Genomic DNA, 16396 nt, shown 5'->3' with positions numbered 1-16396 from the left:
GTTTTAAATTTTTTTATTAATATACATTATTTCTTATAAGAATATTATATTAATATGCAATATTATTTATATCATTTATATAAAAATTATATATATTCCCTGTATACTGATTTTATAAGCAACTAAATACTTGTAAAAATGTCCTTACTAATTATAATTAGCCTTAATGAAGGATTTATGTTTTAGGAGATCTTTGTCATCCGGCCTGCGAGAATGGAGGTCGGTGTATCACCAATGAACGAGGGGAATCACGCTGCTTCTGCTGGCCAAATTACTCCGGGGAACGATGTGAGATCAGCCACTGTAAGGACTACTGCCTCAACGGAGGCACTTGCACGGGATCTCCACTAGGTAGGCGCTATTTCCCATCTACAACTGGACATCGTTTGTATCGTGAATATTGCTATGCCTCCTTTCTACTCATGTTTCATCTTAAGTATGTTCTTCATTTTGTGGTAAACAAGTACACTAGCTATTTAGCCTGTAAAACTTTCTTAGCAAAATTCTTATTTGTTGCATAATTGACACAAAAAAAGACTACTAATTTATGTAAAAATATATAAACTATTCTACACATAAATATTGAATTGTTTCAGGTTTTATTTTTTTATCTCGTTTGGTTTTAAAATGTAACAATTCATATTTTATGATCAGAATCGTGTATTGTGCAAAAACATACACAAAACGATCAGGTACAAACATGGTTTTCTTGGCACCCCTCGTCTGCTCTCAGAATTCAAAGTAGGCCACAGGCAGACATCTGATTCAGGAGGGATTTCTCAGTCTTTTTGCTTTCTGTCTATTCAGTGAAGAAATGCAGCAGAAATATACAGCACCTGTGCTGCCTTGGGTTGTTTCAGGTTATCCTGAGTTCTCTGAAAAGTGTGAAATGATAAACAAGCAAGGATATTGTGAGATTTCACATAACAAGCACCAAATTAACCCAGATTTGCTGAAGGTGGGCATTGTTCTTATAGATGTTAGACTCAGTAATAGCTTTTTCTTAAGGAATAAACCACAAAAATTACAGTTCTATCAGCATTTACTCACTCTGATGTCATTCCAAAAACGTATGACATTATTTTCTCTGTGAAACACAAAAAGAGAACTTTAGCAGAATGTCCATGCTGCTCTTTTCCATATAATGAAAGTAAAAGGTGATCAAGAATTGTTGGCTCCAAAAATTAATTGAAGTGGCTCAATTGACTTGTGCACTATATTACTTCTGAAGCCACACTATAGTGTATGAGTAATGTCAACCACTGATTTTTTTTAGAACTTAAAATGGTCATCTACTTTCATTTAAAAATATTTTATTATGGGAAAAAAATATTAAGTATATAATATATATTAAACATATAAAAGTATTATTATAATTAAATGTATATAGTTCTTACTGTAAATAAATATCATTTTATTAAATATCAGTATTGGTATTTTAATTTAAATTATAAATAAAAGAATATTATAAATAATGAAATAAATATATCTTATTATCCAAAATAATTTTCTGTCCTGTTTCTACTAGACTAAAGAATGTTCTTAATATATCTAAAATACTGTTATTTTAAATTATTATAAATAAATATAAGCATATATAGCAATATATAAATAAAAATATATCATATTCATACAGAAAATAAATAAATAATTATATCTCATTATCCAAAATAATTTTCTGTCCTGTTTCTACTAGACTAAAGAATGTTCTTAATATATCTAAAATACTGTTATTTTATTTTTTTTATAAATAAAAAAATATAAAACATATATAGAAATATATAAATAAAATTTAGCATTTTCATACAGAAAAGAGCAGCATGAACATGCAGCTAAATGTCTCCTTTTTTGTTCTACGGAAAAAAGAAATTGGTCTGGAACATGATGACTGTGGGTAAATAATGACTGGATTTCCATCGTCTGAAAGAAGAAAGTCATATACACCTAGGATGACTTGAGGGTAAGTAATTTATGGGCTAATTTTGAGTTTTGGGTGAACTAACCCTTTAATTTTTGCAACAGTTCAACAAAAAAAGGTAATATTAAGCGAACATTTTACATTTTAAATGTAGCCTACATTTTAAACAGAATATTGTCATGTTCTATTTTGCAACAAAATAATATTTCCAAAGAAATCCGTACCATCTGGTGTGTCTCCAAGCAAGCGGTGTTTAGTTAGTGAACGAATCTGCGGCTTTGGAACGATTCGGAGAGTCAGTGATTAATAACCCATTCATAATCATAACTACAGCATTTTGCTTTGAATATGGATATTTTTCTTACAAAACGCATCGATTCACTACAGAAGGTGTTTCAGTACTGCCCCGCCCCTTGTCAAAGCAGCAAGTTCCGTCTGCTCCGGTTTAGTTAAGGATGGCGTCAATATTGCCATATCAATTTGAGCCGGATTCAGACCCCGAGAATATTGAACAAGAGGATCGCGCAGAACCTTTGCACGCACGGAATGGCGTCAATATTGCCATATCAATTTGAGCCGGATTCAGACCCCGAGAATATTGAACAAGAGGATCGCGTAGAACCTTTGCACGCACGGATATTGCAAGACATATTAGAGTGGTAACGTTATTGTTGTTTTTTTTTTGTCTAAATCACGTTTTAGATACAATGTCAACATCCACTTAATGCTCAGGAACAGAGTTAAAAATAAATTGCAACCACTGTTTCCTGACGTCGTCCGCTTTAGGAAGGCCAAACAAAGATGTTTAGGCACGGGGGTGAAAAAAAACAGCGTTTCTTCGACATGGCGAAAACTTGACGCTACAGCAGCTCTTCTTCTTCTTAGTTTTCTCTGATGCACTAACTCTGCAGCAGCACTTCTTTTTTGTCGTCGTCTTGTCTGATGAACTCAACCAAGCGTTCTAACCACAACCTCGCCCCTCCCAACCATTCGAATTTCCATAGGCGGGAATTATTTTAATGATATTCTAATGGGCCGCTTTGTGACATCACAAAACCCCGGAAAGCAACGCTGTAGTCCAAATGAGCAGTTCGTTGTAGTTCTTGAAAAAACTAAATATCTCCCTTTGGAGTGAACTTTGAGATTTGTAACTTTGTAGATCAACATACACAAACATACACACTACACACTGACTAAAATGCAAAAAGTGAAAAAGCATAATAGGACCCCTTTAATTACTCACCCTCATGTCGAACGTGCATCATAGACTGACACTGAAGAGAAGAAACTGTTGAATAAAGTCTTCTTGTAGTTTCATTAAATTGCTGTTGAACCACTGATGTCACATGGACTATTTTAACAATGTCCTTTCTACCTTTGTGGGTCTTGATCATGGTAGTACCCTTGCTGTTTATGCAGGGTCAGAAAGCTCTCGGATTTTATCAAAACATATCTTAATTTATGTTCTGAAAATGAACAAAGGTCTTACGGCTTTGGAACTACATGAGGATGAGTAATTAATGACAGAATTTTAATTTTAGGGTGAACCATCCCTTTAATATACCTGACTGAAAGAATGCATACACATGGACGTCAGGGTTTTGGACAGGTAATTAAATAGTTGGTAATTGTTCCAGCTAACGAACGTTATTGAAATTCCCCTGACGCATGTACGCCAACTGCTGACAGCCTGTTTCCCAAAAGTGCACCGTCATGTTCACTCACCGTCTGTTTGCTATTGCTATTGCTTTGCTAACACCAGGCGTTTCTTTGCCCATTTGTTATCGCAACCTCGAAAAATATATCAGTGCGAAAGCTTCAGGAAGGTGTTATGTAAATCACTCCCTGTTTTGCCTTTTTATTCTGAAGGATATTTTGGCAGGAACCAAATTCTGGATGGAAATCATTTGAAGTGTGTTAACGTCTGAGAAACAGTCAGGAATTGTTTCTGTTGACGTCTTTGCGTTAAAACTGTCATTCGCACCAGCTGGCAGATGGACCACCAACAGTAGGATGAAGATCCCTTGGCTTTGAGTGTGTGTTGAACGTGTAAAATCAATGCCCAACAGATGTACTGTCACGCAAATCCCCGCTAGAACGTCGTGACTCTGTCACAGTAACCCAAATAATCACATTCTGGTGGCTAAGAAGGCAAAGACTAGCATAGATAACTGTGATTTGCACTATTAGCCTGTAAATTAAGTACTGTACTATCAAGGATGTTATTGCTTTATTTTTTTTTTTGTTATGTCAGTAAGTAATGTTATGTTGTAAGTAAAGTTATGTTGCAAGAATGTTGTTGACTGAAACTTCACTAAATAAGTTAATTATATCGCACATACATTACCATTTAAAAGTTTAGAGTCAGTAAAATTTCTCTTTTTCTTTTAAATAAATTATTGTAGTATTATTTATATACTATTATAAGAATTTATTTTTATTTTTTTTATTTTATATTTTCAGTAAGTAATTGTGTTGGTTTTATTTTTATAACGTTTTTAATATTTCTATTTGGCTTTAATTTATTTTTATTTTTGATTTAAGTTGAAGTTTTAGTAATTTTATGCGCTTTTGTTATTTTTATTGTGTATTGGATTTTTAAAATTATATTTAGGTTTAATTTATTTTTCATCGTGCACTTTATTTTTATTACTATTTTAACTTTGCATTTATTTTTATTTTATGTTTATTTTATATGTTCAGTGTTATTTTTATTTTAGTTTTTTTTTAGTAATTGTGGTTTTTGTTGTTTTTATAACTTTTAAATATTTTATTTAGCTTTAATTTAATTTAATTTTAAGTTTTAGTAATTATGTACTTTTGTTATTTTTATTGTGTCTTGGATTTTTTTTAATTATACTTAGTTTTAATTTACTTTTTCATAATGCATGTTTAATTTTTATTACTATTTTTAATTTTGCATTTATTTTTATTTTATATTTTCAGTTTCATTTTAATTTTAGTTTGTTGTAGTAATTGTTGCTTTTGTTGTTTGTTTAACTTTTTAAATTTAGCTTTAATGTATTTTTCTTTTTAATTATATTTTAGGTTTTAGTAATTGTTGTGTGCTTTTGTTATTTGTATTGTGTCTTGGATATTTTTAAATATATATTTCTATTTAGCATCAATTTATTTTTCATTATGCAGTTTGTTTTATATTTTAGTTATTTTAGTATTTTATTTTATATGTATTAAGATTTCCACCGAGTGTTTTCTTTCAGTTTTGTTTTAATTAACTAAAATATTTTTTTAATAGTTCTACTTAACAGTAACAACACAGCTTGCAAGAGACTTGTGATATTTTGGGGTTTCATTTTAGTACTCAGTTATAACCTGCTCAGTTTATCATGTACTCTTAAGTCAAAAATATTCAGGTCAAATCAAATCAAATCAAATCAAATCAAATCAAATCAAATTAAATTAAATTAAATTAAATTAAATTAAATTAAATTAAATTAAATTAAATTAAATTAAATTAAATTAAATTAAATTAAATTAAATTAAATTAAATTAAATTAAATTAACCCTAATTAAGAGTATTGCTTAAAATGATCGAGCCATGTTTAAAGTCACTAAAATAAGGTGTTTTTTCAACAGGAAACCCCACGTGTCGCTGCGCTCTGGGTTTCACTGGTCCTCTGTGTGAGAAGCGTGTTTGTGACGGTTACTGTCTGAACGGAGGCACATGTGACATGACCCTGGGGAACCAACCCGTGTGCCACTGTCTGGCAGAATACACCGGAGAACGCTGTCTACACCGTGAGTACCTGTTTCATTATAAAACTTTTTTTGCGTTCATTGGCTCAATTCTGATATCTACTACAGGCATCATAGGCTGCCAATAGGCTGCTTATGCAGAGTATCACACTGTTAGCTTAGTAACACGCTAATGTCATACTCTGCGAGCAGCACTATTTTGACTCTTAAAACACTTGAAATTAGACAAAACCATTTAGTTTATTTGCAGAAGAGGTCAAATATGACAGGAAGTTAGCATACATTGCTTCAGATCAGTCATAATTGTCTTTCTTTCTGTCTGATGGCAGATATTTGTCACCATTATTGTGTGAACTCCAAAGGCTGCACACTGTCCGGCTTTGGACACGTGGAGTGCGTGTGTCCCACCCGCTACGAGGGGCCGAAATGTGAGACGGACCGGTGTCTTCGCTGCCGAGGGGCCCCGTGTATCGTAGACGAAGAGACTGGAGATGTCGCCTGCAAGTGTGTATTCAGTAAAGTGACATTAGCAGTTCAGCACTAATTTATTATATAATATTATGCAATATATCTAAATGTAAATATAAAATAAGTGTGAAAATTAGTGGTGTCAAATGATTAATTGTGATTAATCGCATCCAGAATAAAAGTTTTTGTTTACATAATGTATGTGTGTGTACTGTGTATATTTATTATGTATATATAAATACAAACACATACATGTATATATTTAAGAAAAATATGTTATGTTTATATATTAAATATATTTATATTAGGGCTGTCAAAATTAACGCGTTAACTCATTAACGCAAATTCATTTTAACGGCACTAATTTTATTAACGCGCAATTAATGCAGCACACATTTTCTGTTTGACCCGTGGCCTAACCCGTAGTTGGAGAAATGGAGATGCACAGTGTTGCCAACTAGATTTAGCGACTTTTTTCCAAAAAAGCGCCCAGTGACACATCTAGCGACTTCTTGAATAAACCTTATTTTGAAACTCGCCGGTACTGCGTTTCAGTCACTATTTCATATTCATTACGAACTTGTCTGACAACAGAAACAGTAAAATATAAAAATGAAAACAGTTTTATTGAGAATTTGGCTACATCAAAATACAGTATGTGGGCACAAACAAAGGTAATAATAAATAATAAATGTACAGCATGTTCAGAAGAAGTGAGCTGCCCTGTCGTGTGAAAATATAAACAAGCTTGTGTAAGTAAATTGCTCAGTGCAAAGAGAAGTAATGGGAACCTGGTATTTCTATGTTCTTTTTTTCATGTGTCTAATAGACATGAACAAGTTCTTTGAAAACCATCTATGACCTGTGAAGCATGTCTAGTCTTCATGCTCTATGTTGACTATGGTTTCACTAATAATAGACATGCATTTGCATAAAGCATCCATATTTGTCCATGCCCATGTTGATTAGAGTATTAAAAACTTGAAAAGTATTAATTAAAGGTACATTTAGAACAGATAAAAAATGTGTGATTAAGTTGCGATTAATCACTAGTTAACTCATGACAATCGTGCGATTAATCACAATTAAATATTTTAATCGACTGACAGCCCTTATATATATATATATATATATATATATGAATATAAATATATACAGTACATGTAATATTTATGTAATAATATATATGTAATATAATGAAATATTTTCAAAATGTATACTGTATGTGTGTGTCTTTATGTATACATAATACATATATTATGTAAACAAAAACGTTTATTTTGGATGCGATTAATTGTGATTAATCGTTTGACAGCACTAGTAAAATAAAATATACCACTCAACAGTAGTGTTATAGGGGTTAGTGTTGTCATGGTACCAAAATTTCAGTATTCGGTACCAATACCAGTGAAAATCCACGGTTCTCGGTACCAATTTCGGTACCAAAGCAAAACACAAAAATATGCTAATTGAACAACATTATTTTTATTAATAATGTTAAATAAAAATTAAATGTACAAAATCAATGCCATTCTTTATACTTATTTAAAATTGTTTCAAGTTTTTCCACAAGTAATAAAAGTATGAAAAAAAGTAAACAAGTTTGACCCAAAAGTTTTTGTCAGATTTCTGCTGCCGCTGAAAAACATCTGTAAAAAGATTACATATATTAAGTGTATATCAAATAGATGGAAACTGTAGTGTTAAAAACCCTTTACAATAAGATTCCATTTCTTAGATAACATGACCTATCAATAAATAAAAAATTATAGCAATTATTCTTCTCAGGGTTCATTTCAAAATTTACTAATACATAAATCACAAGTTCAGTCTGTTAAAATTATTTAATGCACAATGAACAAACATGAATGATCAAGTGTTTGTATTAAATAACATTCACAAACATTAATGAATGTTGTAAAAATATATTGTTCACTCACTGTAAGATGTTACTAGATCTAACTCATTGTCATTGTAGCTGATTCAAGTCATTGTAAAGTCTATACAGGAGATACAATTCGACTGTACTTTTATTTAATCCAAACTGTGTTCATATTTAATTTTAAAGGGCTTTTAAAACCTGCTAGAGATATTCAGCCAAGAATTACAACTAACTAACTAAAAAAAAAAATTAAAAAAAAAAAGCCCAGAACTGTTTTTCTGACGGACTGATATGACAAACACTGTTAACCATACATTTGTACATTCTCTAACACGCATATTTTGGATACACAGTTCATTTCAAAATAGTAAATACCATTATGTCCTCCTGTTTTTTTACACTAATAAAAGTTGTAGGAGCATTAAATAGTTAACAAAGAAACTTCATTAGTTAACAAAGAAACTTCAAAGAAACTTCAACACTCATTATATTAGCGTTAGCCGCGCTTATGCTAACGATTAGCTACATATACTCTAACGGCGATGTTTATTTCAATCCGACATTCAAATTAAAATATGGAATAATATTCATAACAGAAGCTCTAAATATTAAAAAATTAATTGAAATTTACCTGCTTAAACTCTTTCATTTGATCGGGGTGTCGTCTTTAAGGTGTTTTGTTAGTTTGATGTGTTTCCTCCTCTTGAGGTCGCCACGTCTCAGTGCTTTTATGAAGAGGATAGCTTTCGGATAGAGCATCAAGAACCGGGTTGACCGGGTAATCGGTACCACCGGCACTTAAGAAAACCTAGTACCGTAACGTTTTCATTTTTTTAATACTGACTTGGTACGGAAATACCGGGTCTTTTGACAACACTATTGTATAATATAATAGTACAAATATAAACTCTATATTTGTATGTTAGAGAGAGGCAGAGAAACCAATGAGAGATGCTGAAAAAAAAAACGCAAAAAGACAGAAGAAAGCTGTAAAACTGAAGAAACAAAAGTGATTCTACTTTCTAATTTATTCCTGCTATTAAAGGGACAGTTCTAGAGAGAAAAAGTGAAGAAAATAAAAAGTGCTTCTATTTTCCAGTTGATTCATGCTAAAAAAGGCCTTAAAGGGACAGTGCACCCAAAAATGTAAATATCATTTCATACAATCTAATTTCTAAACCTGTATAACTTACTTTCTTCTTCAAAACACACAAAATAAGAAGTCTATAAAATAAATTAAGTCACTATTTTGCGGGAAATTAAAATGAACAGGAAGTGAAGCTTTAAAGCTTCAATAAAGGATGCAGATGTGCAATGAAAGTATTGTAAAAACGGTTCATAGAACTTATTCACTATTTTCTAAGAGATCTAAAGCCATACAATAGTTTTGTGTAAGAAATGTAAGTCATTATACGCTCTGTAAAGATCAGTGAGTCATCCAGGTTTACAAATGAATCATTCAGTTGGGTTTGCGAACTGAATCAACTGATTCATTGACAAAATCTGACTTTCTGGTTGATAGGATCTAAAAGAATGATTTATTCATGAATCAGCCCTTGCTACTTTTCTCACAAACACACCAAGACGGGCTCATAAACAGTTAGCCTATCATAACAGAGCTCATTTACATATACTTTTAAAGGTACAGTTGCAAAACAGCCTATTTAATTTAAAAACTCAGAGAAAGGTTGGGAAATAGTCATAAAGAACTAAATTACAACATTTTTGGTGCAAGAAACGTTGACATTATAAATTGAATGCTAAGTATGTTATTTCTTGTCAGTGAAAAATACTATAGAAGTGAAAGAAAAAAAAAACGGATTACTTTCTAGTTCATTCATATCGAAAAATCACTTAAAGGGACAGTACACCCAAAAAATTAAAATCTCATTTCATCCAAATCTCATTGCAAGCCTTTATGACTTCCTTTCTTCTGCGGAACACATGGAAAAATAAATTCTTAAGAAGAAATTAAATTACTATTTTCCAGGAAATTACAATGAACAGAAAGTGAAGTTTTGAACCTTCAATTAAAAATGCATATGCGCCATACAACTGTAAACATTTTTCATACAACTTAATTGCAATATTCTAAGATGTCTGAAGCCATACAGTAGTTTTGTGTGAGTAATTTAAGCCATTAAGCGCTGTCACTCAGATTTGTGAATGAATCATTCAGATGGGTTTGTGAACTGAATCAAATGATTAATTGACAAAATCAGACTCTGATTGACAAGATCTAAAATAATGATTTAGTCATGAATCAGACTTTTCTACGTTTCTCAAGAACACACCAGGGGGAGCTCATGAATGGCTAGCCAATCACAACAGAGCTCATTTACATATAGTCTTAAAGGTACAGTAGCACAACAGCCTGTTTCATTTAAAAACTCAATAAAACATTGGAAAATGATCTGAAAGAACTAAATTACAACATTTTTGTGCAAGAAACCTTGACATTATAAGTGGAATGCTAAGTATGTTATTTCTTGTGTCACCAAATTTCTAGAGAAAAAAAAAACTATAAAAGTGAAGAAAATAAATCATTCATATAAAAAATTGCCTTAAAGGGACAGTACACCCCCAAAATTTAATTCTCATTCCACCCAAATCTCATAGCACACCTTTATGGCTTCCTTTCTTCAGCAGAACACATGAAAAAATAAATTCTTAAGGATAAATTCAATTAAATGACTATTTTTCCAGGGAATTACAATGAACAGGAAGTGAAGCTTTGTAGCTTTAATTAAGAATACAAACGCGCCATGCAACTGTCGTTAAAAATGGTCCAAACAACTTATTTGCAGTATTCAAAGTCATTTGAAACCATACAATAGTTTTCTGTGAGTAATTGTGTGAGTAATGTGAGTCACTCAGATTTGTGAATGAATCATTCAGATGGGTTTGTGAACTGAATCAACTGATTCATTGACAAAACTGGCCTCTCTGATTGACAAGATCTAAATGAATGATTCATTCATGAATCAGACTTTTCTACTTTTCTCAAGAACACATCAAGGCGAGCTCATAAGTGACCAATCACAACAGAGCTCGTTTACATTTAGTCTTAAAAGTACAGTAGCAAAACTGCCTGTTTAATTTAAAAACTCAGAGAAAGGTCAGAAAATGGTCTAAAAGAACTAAACTACAACTGTCTGGTGCAAGAAATCTTGACATTGTAAGTGGAATGCTGAGTATGTTATTTCTTGTCACTGAATTTCTAGAGAGAAAAAGACTATAAAAGTGAAAAAAAATTATAATAATAATTTTAAAAAACGGGTTACTTTCCAGTTCATTCATATTGAAAAATCCCTTAAAGGGACAGTACAACCAAAAATTACAATCTCATTTCATCCAAATCTCATTGCAAGCCTTTATGACTTCCTTTCTTCTGCAGAACACACACACACACACACACACACAAAAAAACTCAAGGAGAAATTGTTATTATGTTCCAGAAAATTACAATGAACAGGAAGTGAAGCTTTGCAGCTTCAATTAAAAATGCAGACGTGCCATACAACTGTCGTTGGAAAATGGTCAAAAAATTAAATTACAACATTTTTGGTGCAAGAAACCTTATTATTATAAATGGAATGCTAAGTATGTTATTTCTTGTGTCACCAAATTTCTAGAGAAAAAAAGGACCATAAAAATGAAGAAGATAAATCATTCATATCGAAAAATCCCTTAAAGGGACAGTACACCCAAAAATGTAATTCTCATTTCATCCAAATCTCATTGCAAACCTTTATTACTTCCTTTCTTCTGCATAAACACATAAAAAGAGAAAGTTTATAAAGAAAAGTTATTATTTTCCAGGAAATGAACAGGAAAGTGAAATGAACAAAATTAAGCTTTGTAGCTTCAATTAAGAATGCAGACACGCTATACAACTGTCATAAAAATGGTTCACAGAATTTATTTCCAAATATTTTAAGATGTCTGAAGCCATACTGACTAAATTGACTATTGATTGACTAAATCAAGGTTCTCTGATTGACAAGATCTAAACGAATGATTAATTCATGAATCAGACTTTTCTACTTTTATGAGCTCATAAACAGCTAGCCAATCACAACAGAGCTCATTTACATGCAGTCTTAAAGGTAGAGTAGCAAAACAGCCGGTTTCATTTAAAAACTCAGTAATAAGTTGGAAAATGGTCTAAAAGACCTACTGTAAAGGTGCAATAAACCTTGACATTATAAGTGGGATGCTAAGTATGTTATTTCTTGTCACCAAATTTCTAGAGAGGAAAAAGATTATAAAATTGAAGAAACTAAATCATTCATATTGACAAATCCCACTTTTTTGAGGGCATTTTAAAAAATTTATTCTCATTCTGATCTGATTGCAAACCTTTTTGACTTCCTTTCTTCTGCAGAATACATGAAAAAAGACATGAAAAAAATAAGTTACTATTTTCTAGGAAATTACAATGAGCAGGAAGTGAAGCTTTGTAGCTTCTGTTAAGAATGCAGACACGCCATACAACTGTCCTAAAAATTGTTCACACAACTTATTTGCAACATTCAAAGATGTCTGAAGCCATTCAATAGTTTTGTGTGAGTAATTTCAGCCATTAATCACTGTTTGTGAACTGAATCAACTGATTCATCGACTAAATCAGACTCTCTGATTGACAAGATCTAAACAAATGATTAATTCATGAATCAGACTTTTCTACTTTTCTCAAGAACACATCAAGGCGAGCTCATGAATGGCTAGCCAATCACGACAGAGTCCATTTACATATAGCCTTAAAGGTACAGTAGCAAAACACCCTGTTTCAATTAATGCTTAGAGAAAGGTTGGAAAATGGTCACAAAACACTAAATTACAACATTTATTCTGCACGAAACCTTGACGTTATTAGAGGAATGGTAAGTGCATAGTTTTTAGTGTCAGCAAATGGAATTGCGAATATAATAATCACTTTTAAGCAAGTGAGAGAAACCGACCACAATGAAATGGACACAGAGTAAAACAATTTTTCCGCTAATAGCGGCATATATATATATATATATATATATATTCATAAGTGAAGAAAGAAGTTGATAGATGGATGGTATAAGAAAGCTGTTGAGCCGCTGTACAGCTACTGAATGAGGCAGTGGAAGTACTCCATCTCTCAGAAATGATTTGAGTTTTGTCTGGCTGCCGTGAATCCCTCACTGATGGAGTCTTTACTTTCCTCTTCAACACACAATAAACCCTACCAGACTAATATATATATTTTTTACCTGCCTCCATTTTTCTTGTTTGCCAAAGGCATTTTATCTGGAGGAACAGGAGATGGTGCTCCCTCAAAAACATTCAGAGGACAAAATAAGAGTGCAAATCACTATTTTTTCCTGAAGGAAATCAGTCTGAATGGATCAAACCAGTGAAAATGAATGGGATGCCAAACATCAGCCCTTCCAGGAAGAATAAGTATTCATAAAAGCATGAATCACCCTCTTAATGTCAGACCAAGCAAAGTCAGAAGTCTCTCAAAGTCTCTTCCTTTACGCGTTCTTGAAGAAAATCTCCCTAAAGATGGATACAATCCTTTGTTGGCTTTAACCATAACCAATTTCGTCGGTCATCCGACGTGACGTCGAGAGTGACCGACTGAAAGGGAACACCTGGTCTTCGTTTTCACTTCTTTTTCCCATTTCTCGTCGCCATTGATGCTCGGATAAAGCCATTGTGTCCTTCAGGGCCGAATCAATTTGCATGCAGATGATTCAATCTTGTGTTTTTCATTGGTCACTGAAGGTGAAGGGTTAGTAATGACGGTGGCTAGACATTCAGAGATTACCTGGAAAAATTAGTGTGTCCTGCTTATATAGACCTGCTTGATTTCAAACCACCCCATTTTTTGTTTTGTCTTTTGTTTGTCCATCCTCTATTTCATTATCTAATCCAGCAGTGTTTCATTAGAGTTTGCTATAGTGGGTATTAGTAGATGAAGGCGGCTGGAGATACTGATAGAGTTTTGTGTTAAATTCGAATAGAGGACTTGTGTGTCCAGCAAGTTTGTGGATTTCATTTCATTTTGATCATATTCCTAGAAGACGTTCTTTGAACAGCAGATTTGCTTTGTGTTGTAAGCAGGCCTATAGTATCTGGTTTGTTTTATAAAGCAGTATGACAGCTGATAATTGATATTGTGGATTTGTTTTGCAATGTGACTTTCTCCCCAAATTCTCATTACTGCAGTGAATCAAAGCATCTAACATTTGACTAAGGTTTGTTGTCAGCGGAGATTGACATCAGTGTGAAACAAAATCTTTTAATTTACATTAAATGCATTACAATAATGGGATTCAGACTATTTATTTTAGGCTTTTATTTACTGATTTATGTGATTTATTTATTTGTTCATTTATTGTGCATTATGATGATGAGAATAATATTTTATTTTTCTACATTAATATAATGAGTGATTTATTTTCCAATTATTTTGCCTCGCATTCATGAGATTGATTTGTTGTGTAATTGTAATAACAATGATAATATTTTATTTTCATTTATTTTACTTTACAGTGATGAAAATGTTATATATATATATATATATGATAATTTATGTTGTTTACTTAATTAGATTTTGTTTTGCCGTGTAATACAAATTAATTATTTATGTATTTTATTTTATTATTTGTTTTTGCATTACAATACTAATAATTGTTTTTCATTGTGGTAATTAAATTAATTAAATTATTTATTTATTTATTATGGTAATGAGAATTATATTTTTTACTTTTTTGCATTATAATATTGAGAATTTGTTTGTTTGTTTGTAATGGGAATGAGATTTATTTAGCATTTTTGTCATGAAAATTAGATTTTTTTTTGCATTATGACATGAAAAAATAGATTGATTTTTTGTTTGTTTGTAATGAGAATAACATTTATTCGCATTATGGTCATGCAAATGAGAGGATTTTTTTTTTTTGTATTATGATACTAAAAATCAGATCATTCATTCATTCATTGTAACGAGAACAAGATTTATTGATGAGATTTATTTTGCATTACGGTAATGATAATTAGATTATTTTATTAATTTATTTTTAATTTTTGTATTGCGGTAATTGTCATGAAAATGTCACAAAGCAAAATATTTTAATAGTCCTAAAAGCAGGATTTATTTGCTTTATGCAGCAAAGAATTTCATGTGAACTATTACCCAGGCATGTTCTTAACAGGTTTCATGAAATTCACCCTAATGTTTGTGAAAAGGCTGAACAATATTCATAATTTATTTGAATGTTCACATCACCCAGCCTTATACAGAAGGGCATTACAGCCTACAGGTGTTTTGAGTATATTGAGGATATAGTTTGAGTGTATTTCGGGTCTTTTTTCTGTTGTGTTGTCCTCACGTCTCTCTTCTGGTCTGGTTGCGTTCTCCTCAGTTGCCTGTCCGAGTTTAAAAGCCCGAGGTGTGACGAGAGAGCTAACCCGTGCGATCACTACTGTCAGAACCAGGGCGTTTGTTCCCTCACCACCTATAACAAACCTCGCTGCAAGTAGGTCTTCCTGGTTCATTCAGTTTCCAAAACATTCCAGAACATTCCCACAATCCCATCCGCCGCGGTCAGCATGTGTCTGGGCTGTTCGTGGAATAAAAACGCACAAACATCGCAAACCAACTCGCACAGCTTCCAAGAGCACGTTTCACATTTCGCATTGCACTCCGCTTTTCCGGACACACGCCGCCATCTCTCCGCACCATGCTGTAGGTGTGCGTTTCTCAGTGTTTGTTTCATTTGTATGTTTGTCATGACTGGTATTTTTGAATATGTAATAGTGGTTATCGTTCTGCATATGCTGAGGACAAACTGTCTTTGATTGCTCTTCTGGTATCCATTATTTATCATCTTTTTTTGTTGGAAAATTCATAATTTCCTTTATTTGTTCTCTTTCCATTTTGCTGCTCTTTTGTTTTTCCATATTTGACACGTTTTTCTGCTTTTCGTTTCTTTCTTTTTTTGAACGTTGCTCATGTTTAAACAGGGCACTTTTCACAAATATGGTACACATGGTGTGTCATAATGTTTTTTCCTCGCAAAAATAAATAAATAAATAATGGAATTTATTTATTTATTTTATTTGTTTATTTATTGTTTATATGTTGTTTATTTATTTGTTTGTTTGTGAAGCCTATTAAATGTGTTTTATAAACTAATATATAACATAAAATGGACCCAGCATGAAAACCTGCTGTATTTCAACGTAGAAACATTTATGTATCCTCCCCTTAAAATGGTCAGTTTATAAAGTTATGGCATTATTGATTAAGTCTAACAATTAAAATCTGTTGCATAACATCACATATATCAATATCATATCAAAATAATATTTGAAATAAATAAAATATGCTATGCATATATATACACACACACACATCACACAAATAA

The 16396-nt window shown here is 32.1% G+C and overlaps 1 protein-coding gene across 1 annotated transcript in view; it reads left to right on the top strand.

The window, feature by feature from the left end:
* LOC107717225 (low-density lipoprotein receptor-related protein 1B-like) overlaps nucleotides 1–16396 on the top strand; it is a gene marked incomplete at its 3' end in the record, with an annotated part of 268070 nt that overhangs the window by 247515 nt on the left and 4159 nt on the right. Inside the window, exons 75-77 of the mRNA XM_016523907.1 lie at nucleotides 187–351; nucleotides 5516–5677; nucleotides 5965–6139. Of these exons, the coding sequence (XP_016379393.1) occupies nucleotides 187–351; nucleotides 5516–5677; nucleotides 5965–6139 (502 nt within the window). The remainder of the gene's footprint in view (nucleotides 1–186; nucleotides 352–5515; nucleotides 5678–5964; nucleotides 6140–16396) is intronic.

This window comes from Sinocyclocheilus rhinocerous, unplaced genomic scaffold (assembly GCF_001515625.1).
Source record: "Sinocyclocheilus rhinocerous isolate Xijiao unplaced genomic scaffold, SAMN03320098_v1.1 scaffold4043, whole genome shotgun sequence".
Classification (NCBI taxonomy): Eukaryota; Metazoa; Chordata; class Actinopteri; order Cypriniformes; family Cyprinidae; genus Sinocyclocheilus; species Sinocyclocheilus rhinocerous.
The sequence above is the reverse complement of the archived record's forward strand: the minus strand, read 5'-3'. Positions and strand labels throughout refer to the sequence as shown.